This window comes from Coregonus clupeaformis, chromosome 12 (assembly GCF_020615455.1).
Source record: "Coregonus clupeaformis isolate EN_2021a chromosome 12, ASM2061545v1, whole genome shotgun sequence".
Classification (NCBI taxonomy): domain Eukaryota; kingdom Metazoa; phylum Chordata; class Actinopteri; order Salmoniformes; family Salmonidae; genus Coregonus; species Coregonus clupeaformis.
The window spans coordinates 54039232-54065077 of NC_059203.1; the positions used below are offsets into that span (position 1 = coordinate 54039232).

General features: G+C 42.8%; 2 protein-coding genes across 2 annotated transcripts in view; both read left to right on the forward strand.

The window, feature by feature from the left end:
* The window catches only part of LOC121577675 (cyclin-dependent kinase 18), a 48316-nt gene extending 32093 nt beyond the window's left edge, over positions 1–16223 (forward strand). Inside the window, exons 3-16 of the mRNA XM_041891445.2 lie at positions 3503–3651; positions 4603–4749; positions 5294–5350; positions 6142–6256; positions 6866–6960; positions 7100–7162; positions 9123–9246; positions 9449–9569; positions 11824–11921; positions 12060–12165; positions 12272–12314; positions 13384–13474; positions 13735–13812; positions 14280–16223. Of these exons, the coding sequence (XP_041747379.1) occupies positions 3503–3651; positions 4603–4749; positions 5294–5350; positions 6142–6256; positions 6866–6960; positions 7100–7162; positions 9123–9246; positions 9449–9569; positions 11824–11921; positions 12060–12165; positions 12272–12314; positions 13384–13474; positions 13735–13812; positions 14280–14314 (1322 nt within the window). The 3' untranslated portion in view covers positions 14315–16223. The remainder of the gene's footprint in view (positions 1–3502; positions 3652–4602; positions 4750–5293; positions 5351–6141; positions 6257–6865; positions 6961–7099; positions 7163–9122; positions 9247–9448; positions 9570–11823; positions 11922–12059; positions 12166–12271; positions 12315–13383; positions 13475–13734; positions 13813–14279) is intronic.
* An 852-nt stretch (positions 16224–17075) lies between these two features.
* Positions 17076–24551, forward strand: LOC121578543 (major facilitator superfamily domain-containing protein 4A). Its single transcript, XM_041892910.2, has 10 exons — positions 17076–17593; positions 21414–21612; positions 21752–22006; positions 22249–22378; positions 22668–22783; positions 22871–23044; positions 23486–23633; positions 23702–23772; positions 23864–23984; positions 24057–24551. The coding sequence occupies exons 1-10, from the start codon at positions 17208–17210 to the stop codon at positions 24107–24109; spliced, it is 1653 nt and encodes a 550-aa protein (XP_041748844.1). The 5' UTR covers positions 17076–17207; the 3' UTR covers positions 24110–24551.
* Positions 24552–25846: the final 1295 nt, after the last annotated feature.

Sequence of the window (25846 nt, forward strand, 5' to 3'; positions counted from 1 at the left end):
CATTATACAACGTGACAAGGTGTATATCCTTAAGGCAGCTTTATCAACATAATATCCCCTTCAGTCGCCTGTCTCAGTAGGTAAGCAGCTGTGTCATACTTTAAAAAACGAAAAAGTCAATAAGTCACGCTTGAGTGAGGCTGATGAATTCATTATCATACCTTACAGGCTAACACATACACGCGTGTGTATCAGGGAGGCCACCCGTCCGCCTGCCAGTCTAATCTTTAAGTCAATCTAATACAGCAACCTAGTTTATATCCAGCGCAGCTTCACTATATGAAATCATCATTTTGATACGCTAACAAGTGTACTGATGGAAAGATGAATGTAATTAAATAATTTTGATCATCACATCAAACACTGTCATACTAAATTTGACCAGGGCCAGTGAGAGAAGAATGCATGCCCCATCGGTAGAAAACATCGTAGTAGCCTACAACCATAAGCTTCATTAGAAATGCCACTCTGAGAGGACAACAGTCAGCAGACAGCTCCTGTCTTGAGTTAGAGTTTCCTACCTGGCCATGTAAGAGCCTTTCAGTCTGCCCTTTAATACATTATTCACTTCATCATATGTCCTATATAATCTCCCATTTTAGATAGGATAGGACTAGAACACACATTATTTTAAAGATACACATAGGTTGATGTCTCTGTACCCTCTCATCATAAAGAACAATTTTATTGTGAACACTGCTTTCCTCCTCCTGAACCTGCACACAAACAAAAACACAACTACAAACAAACTGGCTCACACTCAATCTCTCTCCTTCTTTGGGGACATGGCCTTACATAAAGACAGGTATTGACATCTTGTGGTCCACTTATTGGATTGTCCTTTTCCAAACAAGCTGTCTTATATCTTTGTGTTTGTTTGTTTGTTTGTGTGTTTGTGTTTGTGTGTGTGTGTGTGTGTGTGTGTGTGTGTGTGTGTGTGTGTGTGTGTGTGTGTGTGTGTGTGTGTGTGTGTGTGTGTGTGTGTGTGTGTGTGTGTGTGCACGTGTCTCGCATGCCCTGACCCCAGTTACAAGCAGACAGATCAAAGGGTTGCTGTAACTGTGATATTTAAATGACGAGCCAGCTCCCGTTCTTTCTATCGTTCTGTGCCCACTCATAGCAGGAATATTAATCAAACTAAGATGTCATGATAGCTATCATTCTCACCATTCATCTATCACTGCTTAATTCCATCCAATTCCCTCTCTCTCGCCTTCATTGATCTCTCTATCTCTATTCCATCTCTCTATCGCTCTTTTGCCCTATTTATTTTTGTCACCTTATTTTTCTAACACTGTTAAGTGAGCTGGTTAGGTACTTGCCTCCTGCCTATGAATAATTACCTTTTAGTTAAACTCAAATCTACCATCTAAATCTCCATCATCATCATTTGTGTGTATGTACACCAGAAATGGTATCTGTGTTTGCAGACACAAGTGTGTGTGTGTGTGTCTGTGTGTAGGAGTAGCCAGGACTGTTGAATATCTACTAATAAAAGGAAGGCTGTGGGTGCAGGAATAAATATTAATGGCTGAGCTATCTGTCAGAGCGAGAAGGAGACAAGAGAAGGAAACAGAGAAAGAGAGGGGGGGGGGAGAGAGAGAAGGAGACAGAGGAGACAGAGAGAGAGGAGAGGGGGGCGGAGAGAGAGGATATTTCTCTCTGTTTAGCCCTATCCTCACATGCTTTTGTTAGCAATCAGTGTCCCCATGGAAACAAAGAGTTAAAGAGCTCACTGCAGACTACATCAAACAGCCCAGGAGGCAAACGTCTGAACACATACACACGAACGTGCCGAGGCACACACACACACACTAGCAACGGTCATCGAAATTGTTAAAAGATTTTTAAAACAATCCTAATAAATGCAACAGTTGGACAATGATACTCATTTGTACATTTTTATTTTTAGTCATTTAGCAGACACTCTTTTCCAGGCGACTTACAGTAGTGAGTGCATACATTTTCATACCGTTTTCGTACTGGTCCCCCATGGGAATTGAACCCACAACCCTGGCATTGCAAACGCCATGCTCTACCGACTGAGCCACATGGGACTACATTTGTTTATGTTTATAATCCATCAGCTATTGACTGAAATATAGCACATAAGACATTTTACTGGCACAGACAAATAATGAATGGAGTTCAGGGATTTTAGTGAGAATTCAGGTATTCAATTTATTGTCAAATTGCACAATAAAAAAGTTATGCACTTATATATTTATAGTTTTTTTGTACAAGGTATTTTTTGATGTTTTGTGTTAAAATAAGGAAAATTATATGTGCCTCATTTGTATTGGCATATATGAAAACATTAACATAAAGGGGAGGAACAGAGCTACAACCACCAAACACTTGCTCTATCTAGGTTGCCTCATTAATTACTGTTGTTGTCATGTTCTCTTGCATAATTCAACAAGTGTGTCAATAGCAGGATACCCTCGGATTAAACATCAATACGCTTGGCTCTAGATTACACCTGTCTATACAAACTTTACATTGTTTGCGAGATCAGACATAATATCACTATAATCCGAGTGTTGATTTTCGGAACTTGCTTTCATTTCAGCGCATCTAATTTGTAAACATTTCAACTGTATTAAATCATTACTTTTTTCAATTCCACAAAAAATGAACACCCATCAAAACAAAGGTATCTATCTTCTCTTTCTTGTGATGTAAGTGTCGAGACGGTGCGTTAAGTCCCATACAAAGCATGAGCATTCTTATAGATTCAATGGAAAGCCAATGTATTCCATTGAGCCCATTTCAGCCATTACCGGGGGCTGTGTTTGACAGGTCATTACAAACATTTCTGCGGTCGTAACGTTAACGGGGAAAAAATACAGAGTCGCAGGAGTAAAATGAAAGCAATCAATCCAGCGAGATTTAAGTGACAAGTGGATTTTGCACCCCTCAAACACAGGAAATAAATGGCTGAAAAAGACAGATCCTCAAGTGGGCGGGGCATGCGCGTTGCTACACACACACACACACACATCAAATCACTATACACACATAGGCGCACACACGTATCCACATTCACACATATACACATAGGTGTCAGTCGGTATGTGGTGGAAGAGACACATATCCACTCCAAACACACCCAACAGCAGCGAGACCAACAATCCATTCACACACAGGATCAAACCAGGGCTGAAACACTCCACCATGAGCTGTTCAAAGATCTGACACAGTTACACATGCACACACTTCCGCACTGTATAGCTGATGCAGCCTTGTGTAGTGTCCAGACTGAAAGAGTGCTGTATTGTTGATTCGTAAAGAGTAATTGTCCACTCAATCTGCTGTGTACAACACTGAAGAGGATAGATTGTTAAAGCAAGCCTGTCTGTGTGTGTATGTGTGTGTGTGTGTGTGTGTGTGTGTGTGTGTGTGTGTGTGTGTGAGGCTACAATAAGTATTTATCAGTATCTGTGTTACGTTTTCTATAACACTAAAGTGTATGTTGTCTATCTCTCTGTCTAACCTGCAGCACTGACTCCAGACAGCCTGACCCTGCCGTCGCTACACCCTGAGGCCAGTCCCAGTCCAGTGAGCCCTGAGCCAGCCACGCCCGGAGCACAGTCCCCCTCCCAGCTCCAGTACCGCAGCAAAGCACCACACCGACGCTTCTCTATGGAGGTGAAACAGGGAGGGAGAGTTAAGATTTTCATATTGACAGGCCAATTAGTATAGTATAGCTCAAAACACCAATCTGAAAGGAACTGCTATACTGAGAGAGACACTAAGTAAATATAGCCTCCTGTACAAATTAGATAACACTTTACTTGAAGGGGGTATACATAAGGCATTCATAAAACCATTATGAAACCAGTCATAACACCATTATGACATCATAAGAGCTACTGACTGGGTTCCTCTCCTCCCTCTCCAAGCTGAGTGGCCTTAACATCCTCTCAGCCTCAGAGCAGCAGTAGCTGCTACACAGCCCACAGGGAATTACAAGCCATCGTCTGAATTTTCTTTCTTTACCGTCTCTCGCTTTCTTTCTTCTTCTTCTTCTTTTTTGGTTCCACTAAACCCAGCCATGCCAGATACCTTTAGTGAGAGAATTCAGCTGTCTTACTTTTCAACAAAAATAACTGCAAACACATATGTTTGTGCACGCAGAAATGAGCACACACACACACACCCTGGGGAAATTCACATACACACAAAAACTTTATTTTAGATAGTTCCAGACATGTATTACAGGGGGAAGTGTGAGATAGAAAGTCACTCACAGGAGAAACTGTGTCAGAGGGTGAGAGACTGGGAGAAGAGATTAATTTAAAAGAGGTTTGATAAATCTCGCCCTACATTCAAACAGGTCTCCATTCATACAGAATAGACCCACAGAGAGAAGATTACATTCTCAAACCAATGCTTGTCTAATCATCCCTAGCTTTAAATAGCCACAATCTCTCCTCACCTGTACACTGTGATAACCTTTGTCTGGCGATGAACGTTCTGGTGCAATGTGTCATTAATCATGTGAGAATATTGCCCATTTATGATGTGTGTATATTGACAAATAATGATTGATTATGTGTGAGTATTGCATATTGATGACTGATTATTGATTATCTGCAGGACGTGAGTAAGCGTATGTCTCTGCCCATGGACATCCGCCTGCCTCCAGAGTTCCTCAAGAAGCTGCAGATGGAGAGGGAGATGGAGAGTGAGAACAACTCTCCTCCCTGCAAACCCCTCAGCCGCATGTCCCGACGGGCTTCACTGGTTAGTACCCCATACCTCGTACCCCTATACCTCATACCCCTATACCCTAATACACCCATACCCTAAATCAAACCCCTCAGACGCATGTCCCTACGGGCTTCACTGGTCAGTATCACATACCCGTACCCCTATATACCGTAATACACCCATACGTCAATACCCATGGACATCCGCCTGCCTCCAGAGTTCCTCAAGAAGCTGCAGATGGAGAGGGAGATGGCGAGTGAGAACAACTCTCCTCCCTGCAAACTCCTCAGACGCATGTCCTGACGGGCATCACTGGTCAGTACCCTGTACCCCCCATACCCCAATAGCCTAATATACCCATACCCCAATACCCAGTAGACTACCCCCTATACCCAATATCACAGTATCCCAATACCATGATCCCTAAACCATATGGTCATAACCATACATATATCAATTTACCAGTCATAACCCTACAGCACAGTTACCCTACACATAACTAACCAATATCCCAATACTGTAATAATACCCTATTGACCTAACTATAGTAGGCTACCTTATGTGTTTTTCCATGCAGTCTGACATTGGCTTTGGAAAGCTGGAGACGTACGTGAAACTTGGCAAACTGGGAGAGGTAAGTGTGTGTCGCTATGGTTATGCTCTTTCAGATGCAGTTCAAGGCACACATCCAGCTGATTTAATAGGTGCAGGATACAGAGAATAGCATGTGAAAAGAAAGGAGAAACTTGAAAGTAAAGGTGTGTGGGTATTCCCAGTGTGTGGGTATTCACCTTCCCTTTTACCTCATCTAGCTCCCTTAAGAAAGTCTAACAGGAGACAAGTGAGTCAACACAGTCTCTGGGGACCTACTGGGTTTCACCAATCTACAATAGCTGGATAGGTGTAAGCAATCCCCCTACTTAGTTTCCTTCATATTTCTTACACCTATTCAGTCCTGCCAGATCTGTGAAGGGGAGTGAACATGGGCAGCATCAGGGTGGGAGCAGTGTTCTGGAATGTTTTGCAGTCTAGGTCATCTCAAACCAGAGGGGGGAGTTAAGACATGTGTTTACAGTAAACTAACAGAACCAATGAATGGTCAACCATGACTGCTCCTCCACATAACAAGGTGGTCCTCTTTAAATACCTTACATCCTGCAATGAAACAAGCCAGTGTTTCAAGAGAGAGACAGCAATGACATAAAGCAAATTAACCTTATTCTTAATAGGTTAGGGTTTGGGTTATGGTTAGGGGTAAGGTTATGGGGAAGGGTTAGGCTCAGTAGTTAAAAGGGTCAGGGTTAGACATTTGGCATAGCCAGAAAGTGACGATCATTATATGTGAGAAAGAAAACTGACTGATGTGATTGACTATTCCTTCCTGTTTCCTATTTCCTGTTTCAATTACTTCCTGTTCCTGTGTAGGGTACGTATGCCACCGTTTTTAAGGGTCGGAGCAAACTGACAGAGAACCTGGTGGCGCTGAAAGAGATTAGGCTAGAACATGAGGAGGGAGCACCCTGTACAGCTATCAGAGAAGGTAACACACAGCACCCTATAGAACCATCAAACCTCTCTCCTAACCTCTGCTCACCCCTCCTCACACCACACATACCCAAAAAAGTGTTCCAACAGGGCTGAGATTTACTACAGTAGCTCAGTGGTCCCCCCAAATAAATAAATACAAATGTAAGAAACTCAGTCCGGCTTTCTACTTACTCTAGAAAGTTGGAATAGTAGAATGCACAAGGTGCAATTTTTTAATTGGGTAGTGCATCATCATGTCAGTCACTGCATACTTTAGAGAGCTATTTATAACTTGTCAGAAATGTCCAGCTCAACTAGCCCATGTCAGCTAATGTTTTTTAGCTAGGTTTTTTAGCCCATAGAATTTGATATAATGTTTGAGTTACTCAAATATCACATGAACACACATAAGACATGGCAAAATGTGTAGAATTGCAGAAAATAGCTTTAAACATGCAACATTTTCGCTCTGCCAACAAGAGGGGTGTGAACAGTTTGTGTCAGGAACAGTGCTTATGCCCATAGAAATGGGCGTGACGCCACCCAGTGGAGCTAAAATGTCATTACCATGTCCTCCATGCAGCCAGAGCTGCATCCAACCATTTTCTCTGTGTCTCTGCAGTGTCTCTACTGAAGAACCTAAAACACAGCAACATTGTCACACTGCATGACATCATACACACAGAACGCTCCCTCACTCTGGTCTTTGAGTACCTGGTGAGTAGTTCAAACATCTTTCAAATACTTTATGAGCAGTTTAATAACCAGTGTTATATCTGCTTTTTTATATAGCTTCATGTTCATGTTAAAGTTCTGAAATAGTGTGTGTGTTTGTGTTTGTCTGTGTGTCTCTCAGGACAGTGATCTGAAACAGTACCTGGACAACTGTGGAAACCTGATGAGCATGAACAATGTCAAGGTTAGTCCCCCAGAGCCATACAGTGGGGAGAACAAGTGATTTTGCAGGTTTTCCTACTTACAAAGCATGTAGAGGTCTGTAATTTTTATCATAGGTACACTTCAACTGTGAGAGACAGAATCTAAAACAAAAATCCAGAAAATCACATTGTATGATTTTTAAGTAATTAATTAGCATTTTATTGCATGACATAAGTATTTGATCACCTACCAACCAGTAAGAATTCCGGCTCTCACAGACCTGTTAGTTTTTCTTTAAGAAGCCCTCCTGTTCTCCACTCATTACCTGTATTAACTGCACCTGTTTGAACTCGTTACCTGTATAAAAGACATCTGTCCACACACTCAATCAAACAGACTCCAACCTCTCCACAATGGCCAAGACCAGAGAGCTGTGTAAGGACATCAGGGATAAAATTGTAGACCTGCACAAGGCTGGGATGAGCTACAGGACAATAGGCAAGCAGCTTGGTGAGAAGGCAACAATTGTTGGTGCAATTATTAGAAAATGGAAGAAGTTCAAGATGACGGTCAACCACCCTCGGTCTGGGGCTCCATGCAAGATCTCACCTCGTGGGGCATCAATGATCATGAGGAAGGTGAGGGATCAGCCCAGAACTACACGGCAGGACCTGGTCAATGACCTGAAGAGACCTGGGACCACAGTCTCAAAGAAAACCATTAGTAACACACTATGCCGTCATGGATTAAAATCCTGCAGCGCACGCAAGGTCCCCCTGCTCAAGCCAGCGCATGTCCAGGCCCGTCTGAAGTTTGCCAATGACCATCTGGATGATCCAGAGAAGGAATGGGAGAAGGTCATGTGGTCTGATGAGACAAAAATTGAGCTTTTTGGTCTAAACTCCACTCGCCGTGTTTGGAGGAAGAAGAAGGATGAGTACAACCCCAAGAACACCATCTCAACCGTGAAGCATGGAAGTGGAAACATCATTCTTTGGGGATGCTTTTCTGCAAAGAGGACAGGACGACTGCACCGTATTGAGGGGAGGATGGATGGGTCCATGTATTGCGAGATCTTGGCCAACAACCTCCTTCCCTCAGTAAGAGCATTGAAGATGGGTCGTGGCTGGGTCTTCCAGCATGACAACGACCCGAAACACACAGCCAGGGCAACTAAGGAGTGGCTCCGTAAGAAGCATCTCAAGGTCCTGGAGTGGCCTAGCCAGTCTCCAGACCTGAACCCAATAGAAAATCTTTGGAGGGAGCTGAAAGTCCGTTTTGCCCAGCGACAGCCCCGAAACCTGAAGGATCTGAAGAAGGTCTGTATGGAGGAGTGGGCCAAAATCCCTGCTGCAGTGTGTGCAAACCTGGTCAAGACCTACAGGAAACGTATGATCTCTGTAATTGCAAACAAAGGTTTCTGTACCAAATATGAAGTTCTGCTTTTCTGATGTATCAAATACTTATGTCATGCAATAAAATGCAAATTAATTACTTAAAAATCATACAATGTGATTTTCTGGATTTTTGTTTTAGATTCCGTCTCTCACAGTTGAAGTGTACCTATGATAACAATTACAGACCTCTACATGCTTTGTAAGTAGGAAAACCTGCAAAATCGGCAGTGTATCAAATACTTGTTCTCCCCACTGTATATATATAGAGTTCGGCCACCTTTTAGAATGGACGCCATGTTGCTGCCATTGAGCATTCCATTTATCCATTCATGACAAGTATTTGGATTCTAATTTTAGAAGTTCAGTAACATAGCATTGTTTAAAATTAAGAAAAAATCCATGAATTGCTATTGGTCAATACTGCCCATGGGGAGCTAACATGGTTGCCGTATGGAATTATTTGATTGTACTGTGTCATGTAAATGCATCATAATGCAGAACCCTCAATGTCCTAACTCTCGAAATATATGGCTCTGGTCACCCCTACTGAACACAGTTCATCATCATCATCTTCTCTTCTTCTCTCTCTCTCTGTCTCTGTAGATCTTTATGTTCCAGTTGTTACGTGGTCTGTCCTACTGCCATAAGAGGAAGATCCTTCACAGAGACCTCAAACCTCAGAACCTGCTCATCAACGACAAGGGAGAGCTCAAACTAGCTGACTTTGGTATGACATGCACACACGCACATACATCAGATAGTCTCCCCATAAAGATGGATACACAGACATTGGTAACTTAGCAACAGGTCTCCCTCTATATTATCCCTAACCTTTTCAACACCCATCCTGCATGTAGATAGTAGACCAGATCAGTAGATAATATTCCCTCTCGGAGATCCAGCTCATGACTGTTTGTTTGATTGGTCAGGTCTGGCACGGGCCAAGTCTGTGCCCACTAAGACCTACTCCAACGAGGTGGTGACTCTATGGTACCGCCCCCCTGAAGTACTTCTGGGTACCACAGAGTACTCTACACCCATCGACATGTGGTGAGTAGTACACTACACACACACACACACAGACACACACGCACACACCTCCATTCTGACTCACAGAGACAGAGGCATTTTAGCAAACCTCCTCTACGTGTCTGTCACATTGATTAACCTTCATTAACAACAGTGGAAACCTAAATGAGGGAAACCATGTTTTGATTAGATGTGTTGTCCACACTATACATCATCACAGCAACATACAGTGCCTTGCAAAAGTATTCTTCCCAGTTGGCATTTTTCCTATTTTGTTGCATTACAACCTGTAATTTAAATTTATTTTTATTTGGATAATGTACATACACAAAACAGTCCAAATTGGTGAAGTGAAATGAAAAAGATTACTTAACGGAAAAGTGGTGCGTGCATATGTATTCACCCCCTTTGCTATGAAGCCCCTAAATAAGATCTGGTGCAACCAATTACCTTCAGAAGTCACATAATTAGTTGTGTCCACCTGTGTGCAATCTAAGTGTCACATGATCTGTCACATGATCTCAGTATATATACACCTGTTCTGAAAGGCCCCAGAGTCTGCAACACCACTAAGCAAGGGGCACCACCAAGCAAGCGGCACCATGAAGACCAAGGAGCTCTCCAAACAGATCAGGGACAAAGTTGTAGGGGTTGGGTTATAAAAAAATATCTGAAACTTTGAACATCCCACGGAACACCACTAAATCCATTATTAAAAAATTGAAAGAATATGGCACCACAACAAAGCTGCCAAGAGAGGGCCGCCCACCAAAACTCACGGACCAGGCAAGGAGGGCATTAATCAGAGAGGCAACAAAGAGACCAAAGATAACCCTGAAGGAGCTGCAAAGCTCCACAGCGGAGATTGGAGTATCTGTCCATAGGACCACTTTAAGCCGTACACTCCACAGAGCTGGGCTTTACGGAAGAGTGGCCAGAAAAAAAGCCATTGCTTAAAGAAAAAAATAAGCAAACACGTTTGGTGTTCGCCAAAAGGCATGTGGGAGACTCCCCAAACATATGGAGGAAGGTACTCTGGTCAGATGAGACTAAAATTGAGCTTTTTGGCCATCAAGGAAAACGCTATGTCTGGCGCAAACCCAACACCTCTCATCACCCCGAGAACACCAAACGAGATGTTTTTCATCGGCAGGGACTGGGAAACTGGTCAGAATTGAAGGAATGATGGATGGCGCTAAATACAGGGACATTCTTGAGGGAAACCTGTTTCAGTCTTCCAGATATTTGAGACTGGGATGGAGGTTCACCTTCCAGCAGGACAATGACCCTAAGCATACTGCTAAAGCAACACTCGAGTGGTTTAAGGGGAAACATTTAAATGTCTTGGAATGGCCTAGTCAAAGCCCAGACCTCAATCCAATTGAGAATCTGTGGTATGACTTAAAAACTGCTGTACACCAGCGGAACCCATCCAACTTGAAGGAGCTGGAGCAGTTTTGCCTTGAAGAATGGGCAAAAATCCCAGTGGCTAGATGTGCCAGGCTTATAGAGACATACCCCCAAGAGACTTGCAGCTGTAATTGCTGCAAAAGGTGGCTGTACAAAGTATTGACTTTGGGGGGGGTGAATAGTTATGCATGCTCAAGTTTTCCATTTTTTGTCTTCTTTCTTGTTTGTTTCACAATAAAAAGTATTTTGCATCTTCAAAGTGGTAGGCATGTTGTGTAAATTAAATGATACAAACCCCCAAAAATCAATTTTAATTCCAGGTTGTAAGGCAACAAAATCGGAAAAATGCTCCATCGGAGCAGAGACCCCTAGTGATAAACAAAGGAAATCATTGTACTCTATTACACCCTGGCTCGTACACAGGCCTGCTCTTTGATTTGTGTGTGTGTCTCTGTTCTACTGACAAACCTCCCGCTATATGTCAAATCAAATCAAATGTTATTTGTCACATGCTGTGTAGACTAAAAGTGAAATGTTTACCCGTGTGTGTGTGTGTGTGTGTGTGTGTGTGTGTGTGTGTGTGTGTGCATGATGGTCTGGACAATGTGATGTGAGTCCATAAGAGTGTGAGTGTGTGTGCGGCTCCAGGGGTTTGTTATTTCCATACACACTGTGAGGCATTACCACCTCCTTTCAGGCATTAGTCTCCAAAGATCACGTTGGACGTGTTCCAGAGCATCAATACTGTGATGTATCATGGGTCAATTGTGACTGACTGATCTACAAATAATCTGCTATGTCGAACACGCCCTTTCACTTTTCATTGCAATCCTGTGTGTCTGTGCTTCCTGTGTGTGTGGTAAAGGGGCGTGGGCTGTATTCTATTTGAGATGGCGACGGGTCGTCCCATGTTCCCCGGCTCCTCAGTGAAGGAGGAGCTGCACTTAGTCTTCAGACTCATTGGTAATTCTACTCTTTCATTTATAGCACAGGGGGCAATCTTGCTGGGGTAACCAGATACAACCCCCCATACAGACATAGAATATGAAGCATTTACATTAACCTCTCCCCTCTCTCTCTCTCTCTCTCTCTCTTTCTCAGGTACCCCAAAAGAGGACAGCTGGCCAGGTATCTCCAATAATGATGAGTTCAGATCCTACATGTTCCCTGAGTACAGACCTCAGCCACTCATCAACCACGTGCCTAGGTAACACAACCACAGCATTACTGCAATAAGACCACTCACCAACCACTAGCTCAGGTAACACAAACCACAACCCAGTAACATAACCACAGTCTACTGTCCTCTCCAGGCTGGATACTGAGGGGATTGACATGCTAACTGCTCTACTCCTGGTAAGAAACACATCCACACCAACCTGTAACCACTAGTGTTAACCTCTTAAGGATCTGACCCTTTTTTTTCCATTTTAGCCTAAAATGACATACCCAAATCTAACTGCCTGTAGCTCAGGACCTGAAGCAAGGATATGCATATTCTTGATACCATTTTAAAGGAAACACTTTGAAGTTTGTGGAAATGTGAAATTAATGTAGGAGAATATAACACATTAGATCTTGTAAAAAATATATAAATGTTTTGTTTTTTTGTTCCATCATCTTTGAAATGCAAGCGAAAGGCCACAATATAATATAACAGTTTAGGTGCAATTTAGATTTTGGCCACTAGATGGTATTAGTGTGTGTGCAAAGTTTCAGATTGATCCAGTGAAGCGTTGCAATACTGGACTATTATGTATCAAGTCTGGCCAAATGTGCCGAATTCATCAATTGATACATTTTCAAGTACATAACTATAGAGAACATACAAAAATTATATGGTAATACCAAATGTAAGTTTACACACTCCCAGGAATGTCATACATGATGGATCATTAGCTTATACACTAACTTTCACACATCTAGATGGCCGGGCGGGGTGGGTGTGGAGCCAGAGACAGCAGGGGTTCAAACTGTAGAACCCAGTTCCTACATTTAAATATAAAAATTGATTTTATCAAACAAAACTATGCTACATTTTATCTCTGGGACCTTAGGATGACAACTCAGAGCACGATTACTGAATATAAGTACATTATTTACCTTCAGAGGTGAATGTATCAAACCAGTTGCCGTGATAAGTTTTTTGTTGTTGTGCACTCTCCTCAAACAATAGCATGGTATGTTTCCACTGTAATAGCTACTGTAAATTGGACAGTGCAGTTAGATTAACAAGAATTTAAGCTTTCTGCCCATATAAGACATGTTTATGTCCTGGAAGGATTGCTGTTACTTACAACAGTCATGCTAATTACATTAGCGCACGTTAGCTCAACCGTCTCGTATATACGAGACACCGATCCCGTAGAGGTTAAATACCAAACCTTTATTCTGGTGTTGTGTGTATTTCCCTGTGTTATTTCAGTATGACACTAGGACCAGAGTCTCAGCTGAAGCATCTCTTAGACACCCCTACTTCCTCAGTCTGGGAGAGAACATCCACAGCCTCGCAGACAGTAAGACACACACATGAAATGTATTTGACTTCAATCATGTGGTGAGGATGATGTATTAAGTGGCAATTTATGTGTTGTGCTTTATGCTCTCTCTCTCTCTCTCTCTCTCTCTCTCTCTCTCTCTCTCTCTCTCTCTCTCTCTCTCTCTCTCGTCTCTCTCTGTTCTCTCTCACTCCCTCTCTCTCTCTCATTGTTCTCTCTCACTCCTTCTCACTTTCTTTCTCTCTCTCTCTCTCTCTCACCACCACCCCCCTCTCTAGCCTCATCAGTGTTTTCCCTCAGAGAAATTAAACTGCAGAAAGACCCAGGCCACCGCAGCTCAGTGTTCCAGCCTCCAGGTACAATACAACAAATACAGTATATATATATATATATATATATATATATATATATATATATACATATATATTTTTACCTTTATTTACTAATCCCATAAACCATCAAATAACACAAAAAACAACTACTGCAAATAAACCATGAAACATGTTCAGTTCATTCATGTGATCCAGGCTCTGTCGTAGCTGGCCGTGACCGGGAGACCCATGGGGCGGCGCACAATTGGCCCAGCGTCGTCCAGGGTAGGGGAGGGAATGGCCAGCAGGGATGTAGCTCAGTTGGTAGAGCATGGCGTTTGCAACGCCAGGGTTGTGGGTTCGATTCCCACGGGGGGCCAGTATGAAAAAAAACAAAAAAATAAAAAAATAAAAATGTATGCACTCACTAACTGTAAGTCGCTCTGGATAAGAGCGTCTGCTAAATGACTAAAATGTAAATGTAATCCTCCTGTTCTCTTTACCAAATCCAGGTCGGGGGAAGAACAGAAGGCAGAGCATATTCTAAAGGAAGACCAGCCGAAGGAGTGCAGACAGGGAGAGAAAGCCTCAAGGAGGAATCGGCTTTGAAGACAAACGCACTCCAATCCCTCATACAAACAGAAATACAAATGCAAACACAAACATCCAGGTTACATCAGTCTAACCTCAAAGGTCTTTCCTGGTTAAATAAAGGTTAAAGTTAAATTTACACAAACACACATCTAACCCTCTCCCTCCACACAACAGAGGATGGATACAGACAGGGTTTCTGAGAATGAACTAGCACTGCACCTCAAACGGCTTAGAGCCGAGGTCCTTCTATATGAGCATTCTACTCTCATGATTCTGGGGACTGACTAGGAACTATCTCCCATTCTCTTACCCAATCCCCTTCACACTCAGTCCCCTGCAGACACTCAAGCTAACCAATCACTCTGCATGTTTCACTGATCTCCACTTCTCGCTTTCCCTTCCTCCTCTCCTTCTGTTCATGTCCCCTTGTAATAAAATAACACAGAGTTAGCACCTTGCAACACAACCACCATCTGAGACCAAAACTCTAAATCCAAACTAAATCTGAACAGTTGGGGAAGAGTCCATTTCCGACAAACCTGCCTCTACATAACCACCCCATGATTTCACCTAGTGGGGATTTCATTAAAATCAGTATTACAGTACATTTCTCACGTTTTTGAAATTGCCTTAGTAAAATGTGCTAGAGATTTCTTTCTTCAAAATATGATATATAGAAACCTACAGTATGTGTTGTGGGCATTTACTTTGCATTAGTGAATAACACAAGTTTAGTGATCGTATCTCTGAGTCTCCTATTTGCACAAACCTGAAGTCACATCTGAAGAGTGTTCCTGGACTGGCTCTAGATTAAGATGAAGAATGATTAGACAAAGACCATTACATAATGAACCTGGAATTGCATATTGGAACCGACTATTCCAATTGGTTTATTCACTTCCATTCACTGGAACACAAATTCTGATTTCCCCCACTTCTCTCTGAAGTGTGCACTTGTTCCCTCCCCCTGGGAAATGGGCTTGGGAATTCCATTTGGCTCCCAGAGCAGATATAGGCTACTTCCTGAATAATCTGGACATGTACGACATCACTGTCTAATCTGTCCTCATCTCATGTCCTCTCCCCTACCTCTCACCTAACCTCCTCTCACCTACCTCTCTCCTAACCTAGGGTGCATCTAGTCTTGAGGGGCTTCCTCTTCTCCTCTCATTCATATAAACTGTTATAAAAAGACAGGGTCACTGAAAAGCAATTTTGGGTAAGCCTACTGGGAATCAAGCTGCTTACACCTCTGTGTGTCCAGCACATTCACATCTGATGAAGGAAAGGGAACAAGGAGAGGGAGCCACTATAGACTACTCAGATGCTGTTCTCTCTACCCCACACTGGAGACAAAGCCAATAATCTTATAGAGCTAACTTTCCTTGTCTCCTTTACTTCCTCACCACCAAACTGAAAAAACGGACAGGTAAAAGCAATATGGTGGACACTTATCCAGTCCTATCAGTGGCCATGACGGAAATAAGGTAAGGAAGGGAAGCCAAAAGCATTGGGACCCACTGGGAGAGATGGCGATCTGTGTGTTACACATTTAAACTTCCCCTCTGTTTATTTTAGCAACCTCTGGGGCAGAAGTATTAGCCTACTGTATATGTTTTGCTGTGGTAAATTAAGATATTTTAAATACTGTACTGTAATGAAAATAAATAATATATATGTACTTTAAAGGCCCAGTGCAGTCACATAAAAAAAAAAAAAAAATGATAATGCCCTTTTAGTATAAGAGCTGTTTGAAAATACTACCTGTTTACTGTCCGGCGGTAAATAAGTTAATAGACCAATTAGAAAGAGCGTTCCAATCCTCTCTGCCAATAACAGCTAGTTTTCAGTTTTCCCCTCACTCAGACCACTCCCATACAGTCTTAGCAAAATTCTTGCTTGAGAAATTGCTCTTTGCTAAGAAGCTATCTGGTTATTTAGATATTTGTTTCTTTTTTACCATTTTAATTGACAACAATCACAGTAAAGTACTTAATTGTAACCCAGAAATGATTTGATATTGAGATAGAAACTGCTGCATTGGACCTTTAAGAGATGTTTTTCTTCTTTCTCAGTGAATTTTATGCCAGATGATACAAGACATGACTGTATTAAATGACTGTAGATGATGTCTAAATGTTTTATAAAAGATATAAAGTATATTTAGATTTTGTATAAAATGTGATATTCAATATTTTGTGTGATTTGTCTACTGCGCTATTATTAAAACTAGAAACTGAATGTATTGTGACTGCCAAGAAGCCAAAAGTGATCAAATAATAAATAACTGATAAATGAATAAATTACATCACTCTGTAGCACAATGACCGGCTCTCATTCAGTACTTATACTGAAATTAAATAGAAAGCAAGAAAATGTAAAGTGTTCAATAGGTGTCACACTTCCAAATCTGGCCTTTCATACTACCTTGGACATCTAATCATCCATATTTTGTCACTCATGATCCGCTGTATGATATTGACCATAACCTATTTATTAATATCATGAATCTCGTGCTCATAATGAGATTGAGGAAGACCGACAGGAGGCGCAACACAGACCAAATAGACCTATTCAATGGACAGATCCAGAAAATGGAAAACCCTCCATTAAAATGCATTACACGGAAAATAACGACAATGGCACTTCACATAACATAGATTATAGCTAAACAGGAAAATCTAGCCTTGGAAGATGCCCTTCTCTCCTACCGAGCAGCACTGTTGAGTTCAATGATGGACATCAGTCTCCAGGGGAAAGAGGAGGGCACTGCGAGTTTGACAGGTCTATCAGTGTGACGTGACTGGGAGGCAAACAACAGTTTATTAACTCAACCTACCAACCATATGCAGGCATCCCAACTTCGCCAGCCAACTATAAATAACTTCAGGGGTTTTGTTGTCGGTGCACGTCGAGGTCTCCTTATAACCTTCGTCTCAATTAAATTAGATGGTTTCCCTCTCTTAAACAGCTCCAGGGCTTGTCACGGCGACTACGAGATGATGTTTGTAGATGATCTGGTCTGGGCTTTGTTCAAGCGCCACTGGCGGCACACACTGACCTACTGGAGCGTGTTCTTCAGTTTCGGGCTCTGTATCGCGTTCCTGGGGCCGACCATCCTGGACCTGAGGTGTCAGACCCAGTCCACTCTGCAGGAGATCACCTGGGTCTTCTTCGCCCAACAATTCTTCCTCATGCTGGGGAGCGCCCTAGGGGGACTCTTCAAGAAGACGTGAGTGTCAGATGTCTGGCTACTGGTGTGGCCAATGTGTGTCAGGGTTGGGGTAAATTTAGTTTCAAGTGATTTTGAAACTACAACCTGGGATTTGTTTTTCAGCAACAGCAATTAACAGCAGCCCCTCCACTTGTTTTGGTGTGCAGCTGAGGGATTGAGGAGATGTAACCTTTCTAATTCATTGACAGTGCCCTAGATGCAAAGGACTGACAGTCATAACATCCACATGGTAGACTAGTTTTAAACATCATTTATAGTTTTGAAACTATATATTTGTGTCCTTTAAGTTCCTGTTATTTGTGAACAAAGGATGGAGTAATAACGCTTTATATTGTGGTTTATGATATGGGGTAAGACAGTTGTGCTAAGCTCTTGAGGCATATTTTAGCAGGGGTGCAAATTTCACATGTCCCCCCCACATTCTGAAATTGCATTTTTGTCCCCACCAGTTTTGTCATTGGAATGGGATACAAAACGAGGCGATGGTGTGCTTTAGAACCATGCGGACGCCTCCGAGCGGTCGGATAGGCTGTTTGGAGTGTTTATCTGACTGAGAAAAAATAAAAATAATGATTGTCCCCCCACTTCTAAAGCCAAAGTTGCGCCCCTGTATATTAGCAATATTATTCAAGAACTAATGGGTATATCATGAATTGAAATGACAATGACCATAGTCGGGTTAGCTGACAGCGTCACTAAAACGACATGCACGTTTCAATAACCAGGTTTCCATCCAACATTTTTATGTGTGTAAAGTACCAACCTGGTTTCATATTATTCTGTACCTAAATCCGAGACACTGCATTAAGTATGATACAGTATCTTACATTTGGTATGGTTACATAAGACAGATGGTTACTTAAGGCAAAATCAAAAGTAGGGTGGTTGGGTAGGCGTATAACATGAAGGTCCAGCAACCCAAAGGTAGCGAGTTTAAATCTCATCACGGACAACTTTAGCATTTTAGCAACTTTTCAACTACTTACTACTTTTTAGCTACTTTGCAACTACTTAACATGTTAGATAACCCTTCTCCTAACCATTTAGCTAACTCTTCACCTAACCTTAACCCTTTTAGCTAACCTTTCACCTAACCTTAACCCTTTTAGCTAACCATTCCCCTAACCTCAACCCTTTTAGCTAACCTTTCCCCTAACCTTAACTCCTAACCCCTAGCCTAGCTAACGTTAGCGAGCTAGCTAACATTAGCCACCTAGCTAGAATTCCTAATATATCATACATTTTGCAAATTCGTAACATATCATACGGAATAGGTGATGGACAGCCATAAATTTAAAAAAAAAACATACGAAATGTAATGTATCATACTTAATGGATTGTCTCAGATAGAAGTGCAGAATAATACGAAATGCTCGGAGACCAGGTTGTGCAACCAACCACATGTCTGATAAAAAATGTCATGACAGGCCTGATGCAAATTTGTCTGTAAACTTTCCAAATGTCAACAAAGCAAAATACGCTATACAAGGTGCTGGGATCTTTTGGGGTCTGTAAAAAAACTCATTTATGCACAAATATTGACATAATAACCATCATATCGAAGTAGACTTGGAGTCACGCAATGATATGGTGTGTGGTCCTCCCTCTACAACTCTGGAAACCAAGCAGTTTATTAGGCTACAGATGAAATATGTTATGATGAACTTCACAGGGTGGTGAACGTGCACAGTGATCTTGATGCTCCTTTCTAATAAATATCAAGGGTCTTATTCTGGTGACATGATGATCGATGCCTGACTGCCATTTGACAAATAAAAATATCCACAATAATCTCATCATGTAGACTAGCATACCTAGCACGTGCCAAGACCAGAGAAGGCACATTTGCTATTTAATGCAACATATTTGTGACAAAACTATCGGTAGAGTTGAAAATGTGATGGAAACACTTGAAAACTTAAGCGAAAAATAAAATGTTGTGTGCACTACATCATCACGCACTAATTTTTATCCGCAACAAGTCAGTTTGGTGGAAATGCACCACGGGTGGAAAAATTTGCATATTTTCTTTATGCAGATTTTCGAATATTTGCATGAAAATCTGTTGCCAATTGGATGGAAACCTAGCTAATGAGTAAGACATGAGGATTCCAAAGAAATTGACAAAAGTCACCCACGGACCCCCCACACCCCACGCCAATCCCAACAACGAGTATACATTATCAGTTCTCTATGTTTGACGAGTGGTATGGAGCTGCGGCTCGGACTATTGTTTCCTCATCCTATGTAATGCATTCCCAGTGAATTTGGTGATGGTTCTTTCCCGTGTTCAGAGAAATTAGTCATTGAAGTTGTTAGGTTTATGTCTTATCCTACATCCTGGTATTACCAGGTTCTGACCCCTAGATGGTGCTGTTCCTGCTCGTCTTTTTTTTTTAAGAACCCCCCCTCAATGTTAAAGGGATAGTTCACCCAAATTATTAAATTACATTTTGGTTTCCTTACCCTGTAACCAGTCTGTGGACAAGGTATGACAGCAACCTGTGCTTTGGTTTTGTTTACCTGGCCACTGTTTCAAATGCTAACTTTTTAGCATTTGTGGCGCAAGTCCAATGCAAGTCAGTGGTACCTATATTAGCATTTTGTGTTCAAATCATCCTAAAGTATCTTGTAACTCAATTATGTTACTTGAGATGATTTGGATATGAAGCGTGAAAATGCAAATCTAGGTACCATTGACTTGCATTGGATTTGTGTGACAAATGCAAAAAAGGTAACAGCAGCCAGGTAAACAAACCAAAGCATGGGTTGTTGTCATACCTTGTCCAATGAGATATAAATGTTTTTTATGTTGAATAAATGACTGTGAAAATGTGTATATCAGAATCTAGACATACTGCATATTTGAGAGAACACTATAAGGAGTATAATGACACCAACATATTATCTGTGTCATGTACAGTTCACAGATCATAGGGTCTTACAGGAGGCATGTATAGGTCTAAAAAGGGCCTAAAATTGCCAATTCCATCATGATTTTCTCAAAACAGGTTTGTGACACGTTAAAAGCATGTTAAACAACTTTCCTCCCAATTAAGTTTCTATGTGAGAATTGCCAGAGCAATCTGAGATAACAAAAAAATGTCTGCTGCTGTGGAATTGCCCAAGTCAAGAATATACAGTTATACCACAGACTTGACAGACCAGACAAGGCTTAAAGTGCTTTGCTTTTGTTTAAAACTGTGATACTCCTTGGCAGAAACAGGAAGGGAGAGAGAGTGAGAGCGATGGGAAGAGAGAGAGATTGAGAGGTAGGGAGAGTGAGAGAGAGAAAAAGAGAGATGGACGTATTCTGGTGTTATCTGCAACTTGCCGTGTTTATTAGGGACCCAGTCTAATGGAATGTTAGTTCTCAAACCAGCTCAGAGCGAGGGAGTGGGAAGTTGGCGGAATGGAGGTAGAGATAAGGCGGGGCTCGCTGTACACTAGGTGCCTCAGGGGGTCTGATAAACTCTGACAAACAGGGTAAATACGACCGTAGCACTAATCAATGGGGATTGGGTCAAGGTGACATTCCTGCTACAATACTGCCCATGCTAGTAGAGCTGGAGAAACAGCCCCTCAGCTACCCTACCTACCTGGAGCTGCCTCTAGCCATGGGTTAAGACCAGAGAGGGGAGAGCTAAGCAGGCCAGATGTGACTGGAAGTGGAGCGAGAGGGCCAGCAAGGGGGCTCAATTACCTTAAACAGAGGGAGCTATAAATTGTTGTTAACTGTTTTAATTTCTCTCTTTACCAAAGCCACTGTTACCCAAAAGAGTGCTCTAATATCTGTCCCCCTCCCTCCTCTTTCCAGGCTCCGCTGCGCCCTCTCAGCTCTCTTCGTCTCTAGTCTTGTCATCTCTGTGGTTTTTGCCATAATCCCACTATGCCACCATGTGCTGATGCTTGCCGTTGCCATGGCAATATCTGGCACGGCAATGGGGGTGATTGACACCATCGCCAACCAGCAGCTGGTGAAGCTCTACCAGAAAGATTCAGCAGTGTTCCTACAGGTCAGAGAGAGAGGGAGGGAGGAGGGAGTAAGGGAGGGGGAAGGAGGAGGGATGGAGGGGAGGAGAAAGTGAGAGGGGTCAGGGGTATTTTAATCACAAATTGCACAAAAATGATTCTCCCCTCCCATCTCCTCCTCAGGTCCTGCATTTATTCACAGGGCTCGGTGCGTTGGTGAGTCCCCTGGTAGCAGACCCGTTCCTGTCTGAGGAGAGTTGTGTTCTGGGGGGGAACATGACAGCCAACTCCTCCACTGACCTCCATCACCTTCGCAGCTCCCTGGCAGGCAAAGGGACAACCCCCCTGCACAACGTATCCAACCACTACCACCTCCACACAGAGGGCATCATCACCACCAACATCTCCTACGCATTCTGGATCATGTCTTTTATCAATGTAAGTGTATAAGCACTTTGTTAGCAGTTAGATTGTGGTGTTGTAGCTGTGGTTGATACAGTAGCTGCAGGTTAGCAGTAGTGGCTGGTTGATTTGAATAACAAAACAAAAGGGAGATTGTACCACAGGGCAAGCTTCCTCGAGATCACTGAGAAAGATGGCCCTTTTGCATAGACAGTAACCAGGGAGTCACAGAGAGATTTTGTATTTTATTTTTTCAATTGTGTATGTTCTTTCTCTAGCTGCCTGTGCCTTTAGCAGTGTATTTGTTGATGTACCGTGAGCGGCTGTTCCCCTGCTCCAACCAGAGCCCTCGTCTGCTGGACAAGGAGAAAAACTCAGAGAAGAACCAACAGGACCACAACATCCAGGGTAAGACACCTCTCACCCAACCCAGGGTAAGTCTAACAATAGTCCCCTCACACCTCACAGGGTAAGACACCTCACACATTCACCCAACCCAATGTAAGACCCCCCTAAAATATCCACAACAGCTGCCAGGGTGGAACCCCATAGACACTACAGCCCAATCTCCAAACTTCTCACCAACTAAAACATCACTAGTGCGGGGCTTGAATAAAAGCTTGAACACTCTGTAGCTGTCCAGGCCTGGGGTTGAAGAACCCTGAACTAAACATGTCATTCTGTACTATAAATCCAGGTCGCGGGGGTTTGCTTGGCTGCTGTAACTATGGTGATGTGAAGGATCGCCCCGCCTCCTACTTCCTCCTTTACATTCTGGGCGGAGCCGTGCTCTTCATCACCGATGGCATCATTGTGAGACTGAACTTTGCCACACACACACCCACATAGACACGACTGCTCACTGTCAACCTACTAATTCCTGTTGTTTGTTTAACCCAGGGTTCCTACACAGGATTCATCTACACCTACGCAGTGTCTCCTCCACTCTCTCTGCCTCACAAGATGGCTGGCTATCTGACCAGTGTGTTCTGGGCATCTGTTACTACGGGCAGACTGGCATCTATATATCTGTCATACAGATACACACAACAACGACTAATCAATGTCAGCCTGGTACAGACACACACTTGGTTTTTACATACTAGTAGCGTGTGAGTGTTGAAGTGAGAAGTGAAACTGCCTAAGATGACGCGTCTGAGAAACAGACATTATTGGAGATGATCAGATATTTGAGATTGGTGTGTTTTAAAACAGTCAGGTGGCTGCATGGATGTCTTTTGCACACTTGTACAACACACACACATACAATGTGAAGAGCACGAAACCCAGTTTGAATTCAAATAAATAATTCAAATAAAGTTATAAATATATGCATTAGAATGTTACAGCAAAACCAAGCATTTACAGGTAGATTACAGGTGGTAAATATGCTGATGTCCTCCTTACAACTTTATTTAGTGAGAAGGGCATGGACATATGATAACTATGCCAAAATAAATAATCTTACCTCTCTCCTGCTCTCCCTCTCTTTCTCTTGGTCTCTCTGTGTTTCAGGTGGGGGTGATAGTGGTGCAGTGTCTGCTGTTGATCCTGTACTCCAGCCATGTGTTCATCTTCATGGGAACGTGTATGTTAGGCCTCTTCATCAGCAGTGTGTTCCCCTGCATGGTGGCCCTCACAGAAGATATGGTCAACTATAAAGGTACAAACACACACAGTAAGAATGCTTGTATTTGAGTTGATATAGATAGTCTCCTCTCCCTCCCTCAGGTTGTGTCACTACTGTCCTGGTGACCAGTGCTGGGACAGGAGAGATGGTGCTGCAGCTTCTCACAGGACAGGTAAGGAACACAGGAGGGTGTGTGTGTGTGTGTGACTGCTTTATATGAATAGACTGTGTTTACTGTAGGTGTAATGTGTTTCTCACTTCAGTTGATCCACAGTAAAGGCAGTTATAGTTTCCTGTTGGTTGGTATGATCTCATCCTGCATCGGATTCACTGTGTTCCTCGGCCTACTCTACATTCAACACCTACACAGGAGCTCCCAAGCAGGTAGACACACACACACAGGTTATGAGGAAACTATTTTAGTAAACTTAAACTGTCTTATTTATTTATCCACAGCCAAACGTGCTAGTAAGGAAATCGCCATGACGGAGAAGCCTTTGAGCGAGTGATGGAGAGAGGCCATGAGGATGAAACAAGGGACAGAGAGATGAAGACAGAGTAAAGGGAAAGCACAGCGATGACCCAACTGTTTAAAATGCCTGGAGGAGAGGCAGCAACTACTGGAATTCAACCAGACTTTCTCCTCAACACCCAGAGACAATCAAGTTCAACCCAAAGACAATCCCTTGTTACCCAGTATCCACCCTCAGATCAAACACAAACTTAGACGGATTATTCAGATTTAGCTGGCTATAGATACTTACAATAATCTAGCCACTCAGAAATCGTCTGTTTGGAATTATGAATTTAAGATTTATTTTTGTATGTTAGAACTGGGAAATGTTATGTGTTATGCAGTAGCTGTCTGACTGACTGAGGCATTCATAAAGCAGGAGTTGGAGAGTAGATGTTAACTTTGCTTGTTTGTGTCTTGATAAAGCATTGCTTGTTCATGTCTTTGTCTTTCTAAATGCTGTCTGACCATGACAGTGTAAAGCCATGAACAGGCTGAGACTAAAGCCTCCTCCATTTACATTTTACATTACATTTTAGTCATTTAGCAGACGCTCTTATCCAGAGTGACTTACAGTTAGTGATTACATATTTTTTTTATACTGGCCCCCCGTGGGAATCGAACCCACAACCCTGGCGTTGCAAACGCCATGCTCTATCAACTGAGCTACATCCCTGCCGGCCATTCCCTCCCCTACCCTAGACGACGCTGGGCCAATTGTGCGCCGCCCATGAGTCTCCCGGTCGTGGCCGGCTGTGACAGAGCCTGGATTCGAACCAGGATCTCTAGTGGCACAGTTAGCACTGCGATGCAGTGCCTTAGACCACTGCGCCACTCAGGAGTCATGCTGCTTATATAAACTCACGTCAGCTGGTATCCTGCTGGATCCGTGACTGCTCCCAGTGTCTTATAAAGAGCTTTAATGTAGACAATGACCCGTGTGACTCAGGTGGAGCAATGACATGAGGACAGATGGTGTTGCTGTGTGAGCAAGGTGTGGGGGTTAGGTTACCTCACAGGGCTGGCCCTAGACAAAAACTAAAAGTGTATGAATTTTTTGGGGAACTCCATCAGGGTCTCAACGTACTGTTGAGTTAGATTAGTAGAATGGTGCACTTTTGAGATTTGGTTGTGCATCAGCAGTTTCTCTTATGTCAGTCACTCAATTAGCCAACCAAGTCTTGCTTAGGGCCCCCAAAAGGCTAGGGCCGGCCCTGTTACCTCAAATACTAGTCTTGTGGCTGCATCCTTCCAAATATCTTGTTGATTTATGAGAAGCTTAGCCTTCCAGGGCTAAGCAAACACAGACAGGGTGACTAGAGATATTTGTTTTATTTTATAGTCTCTTGTGTTATAAACACTTCCTACTTCTCAAACATACACACACGGCTGTGCCACTCCAAGACAAGTAGCTTGTAAACATATAAAAAGCATTTTGAACTAATACAATTTACAGAAGTGAACAAAACAAGAACAGAAGTGTAGAAGCAAACGGTCAGTTTGTGTCATTTAACCTATAAGGGGGGGGGGGCCTCAATGTGAATGTGGGCGTGCTCGGCCCTCTGTTTCCTGTAGTCCACGATCAGCTAATTTGTCTTGCTCAGGTTGAGGGAGAGGTTGTGGTCTTGCCATCACACTGCCAGGTCTCTGACCTCCTCCCTATAGGCTGTCTCATCGTTGTCGGTGATCAAGCCTACCACCGTCGTGTCGTCTGCAAACTTAATGATGGTGT

Excerpts from the sequence above, each read along its gene's own strand:
- LOC121578543 (XM_041892910.2), top strand. The coding sequence starts at position 17,208 with ATGCAGGCATCCCAACTTCGCCAGCCAACTATAAATAACTTCAGGGGT. Across the intron at positions 17,594-21,413 it reads GGGGGACTCTTCAAGAAGAC|GCTCCGCTGCGCCCTCTCAG; the intron begins GTGAGTGTCAGA and ends TCCTCTTTCCAG. Across the intron at positions 22,007-22,248 it reads GGATCATGTCTTTTATCAAT|CTGCCTGTGCCTTTAGCAGT; the intron begins GTAAGTGTATAA and ends TTCTTTCTCTAG.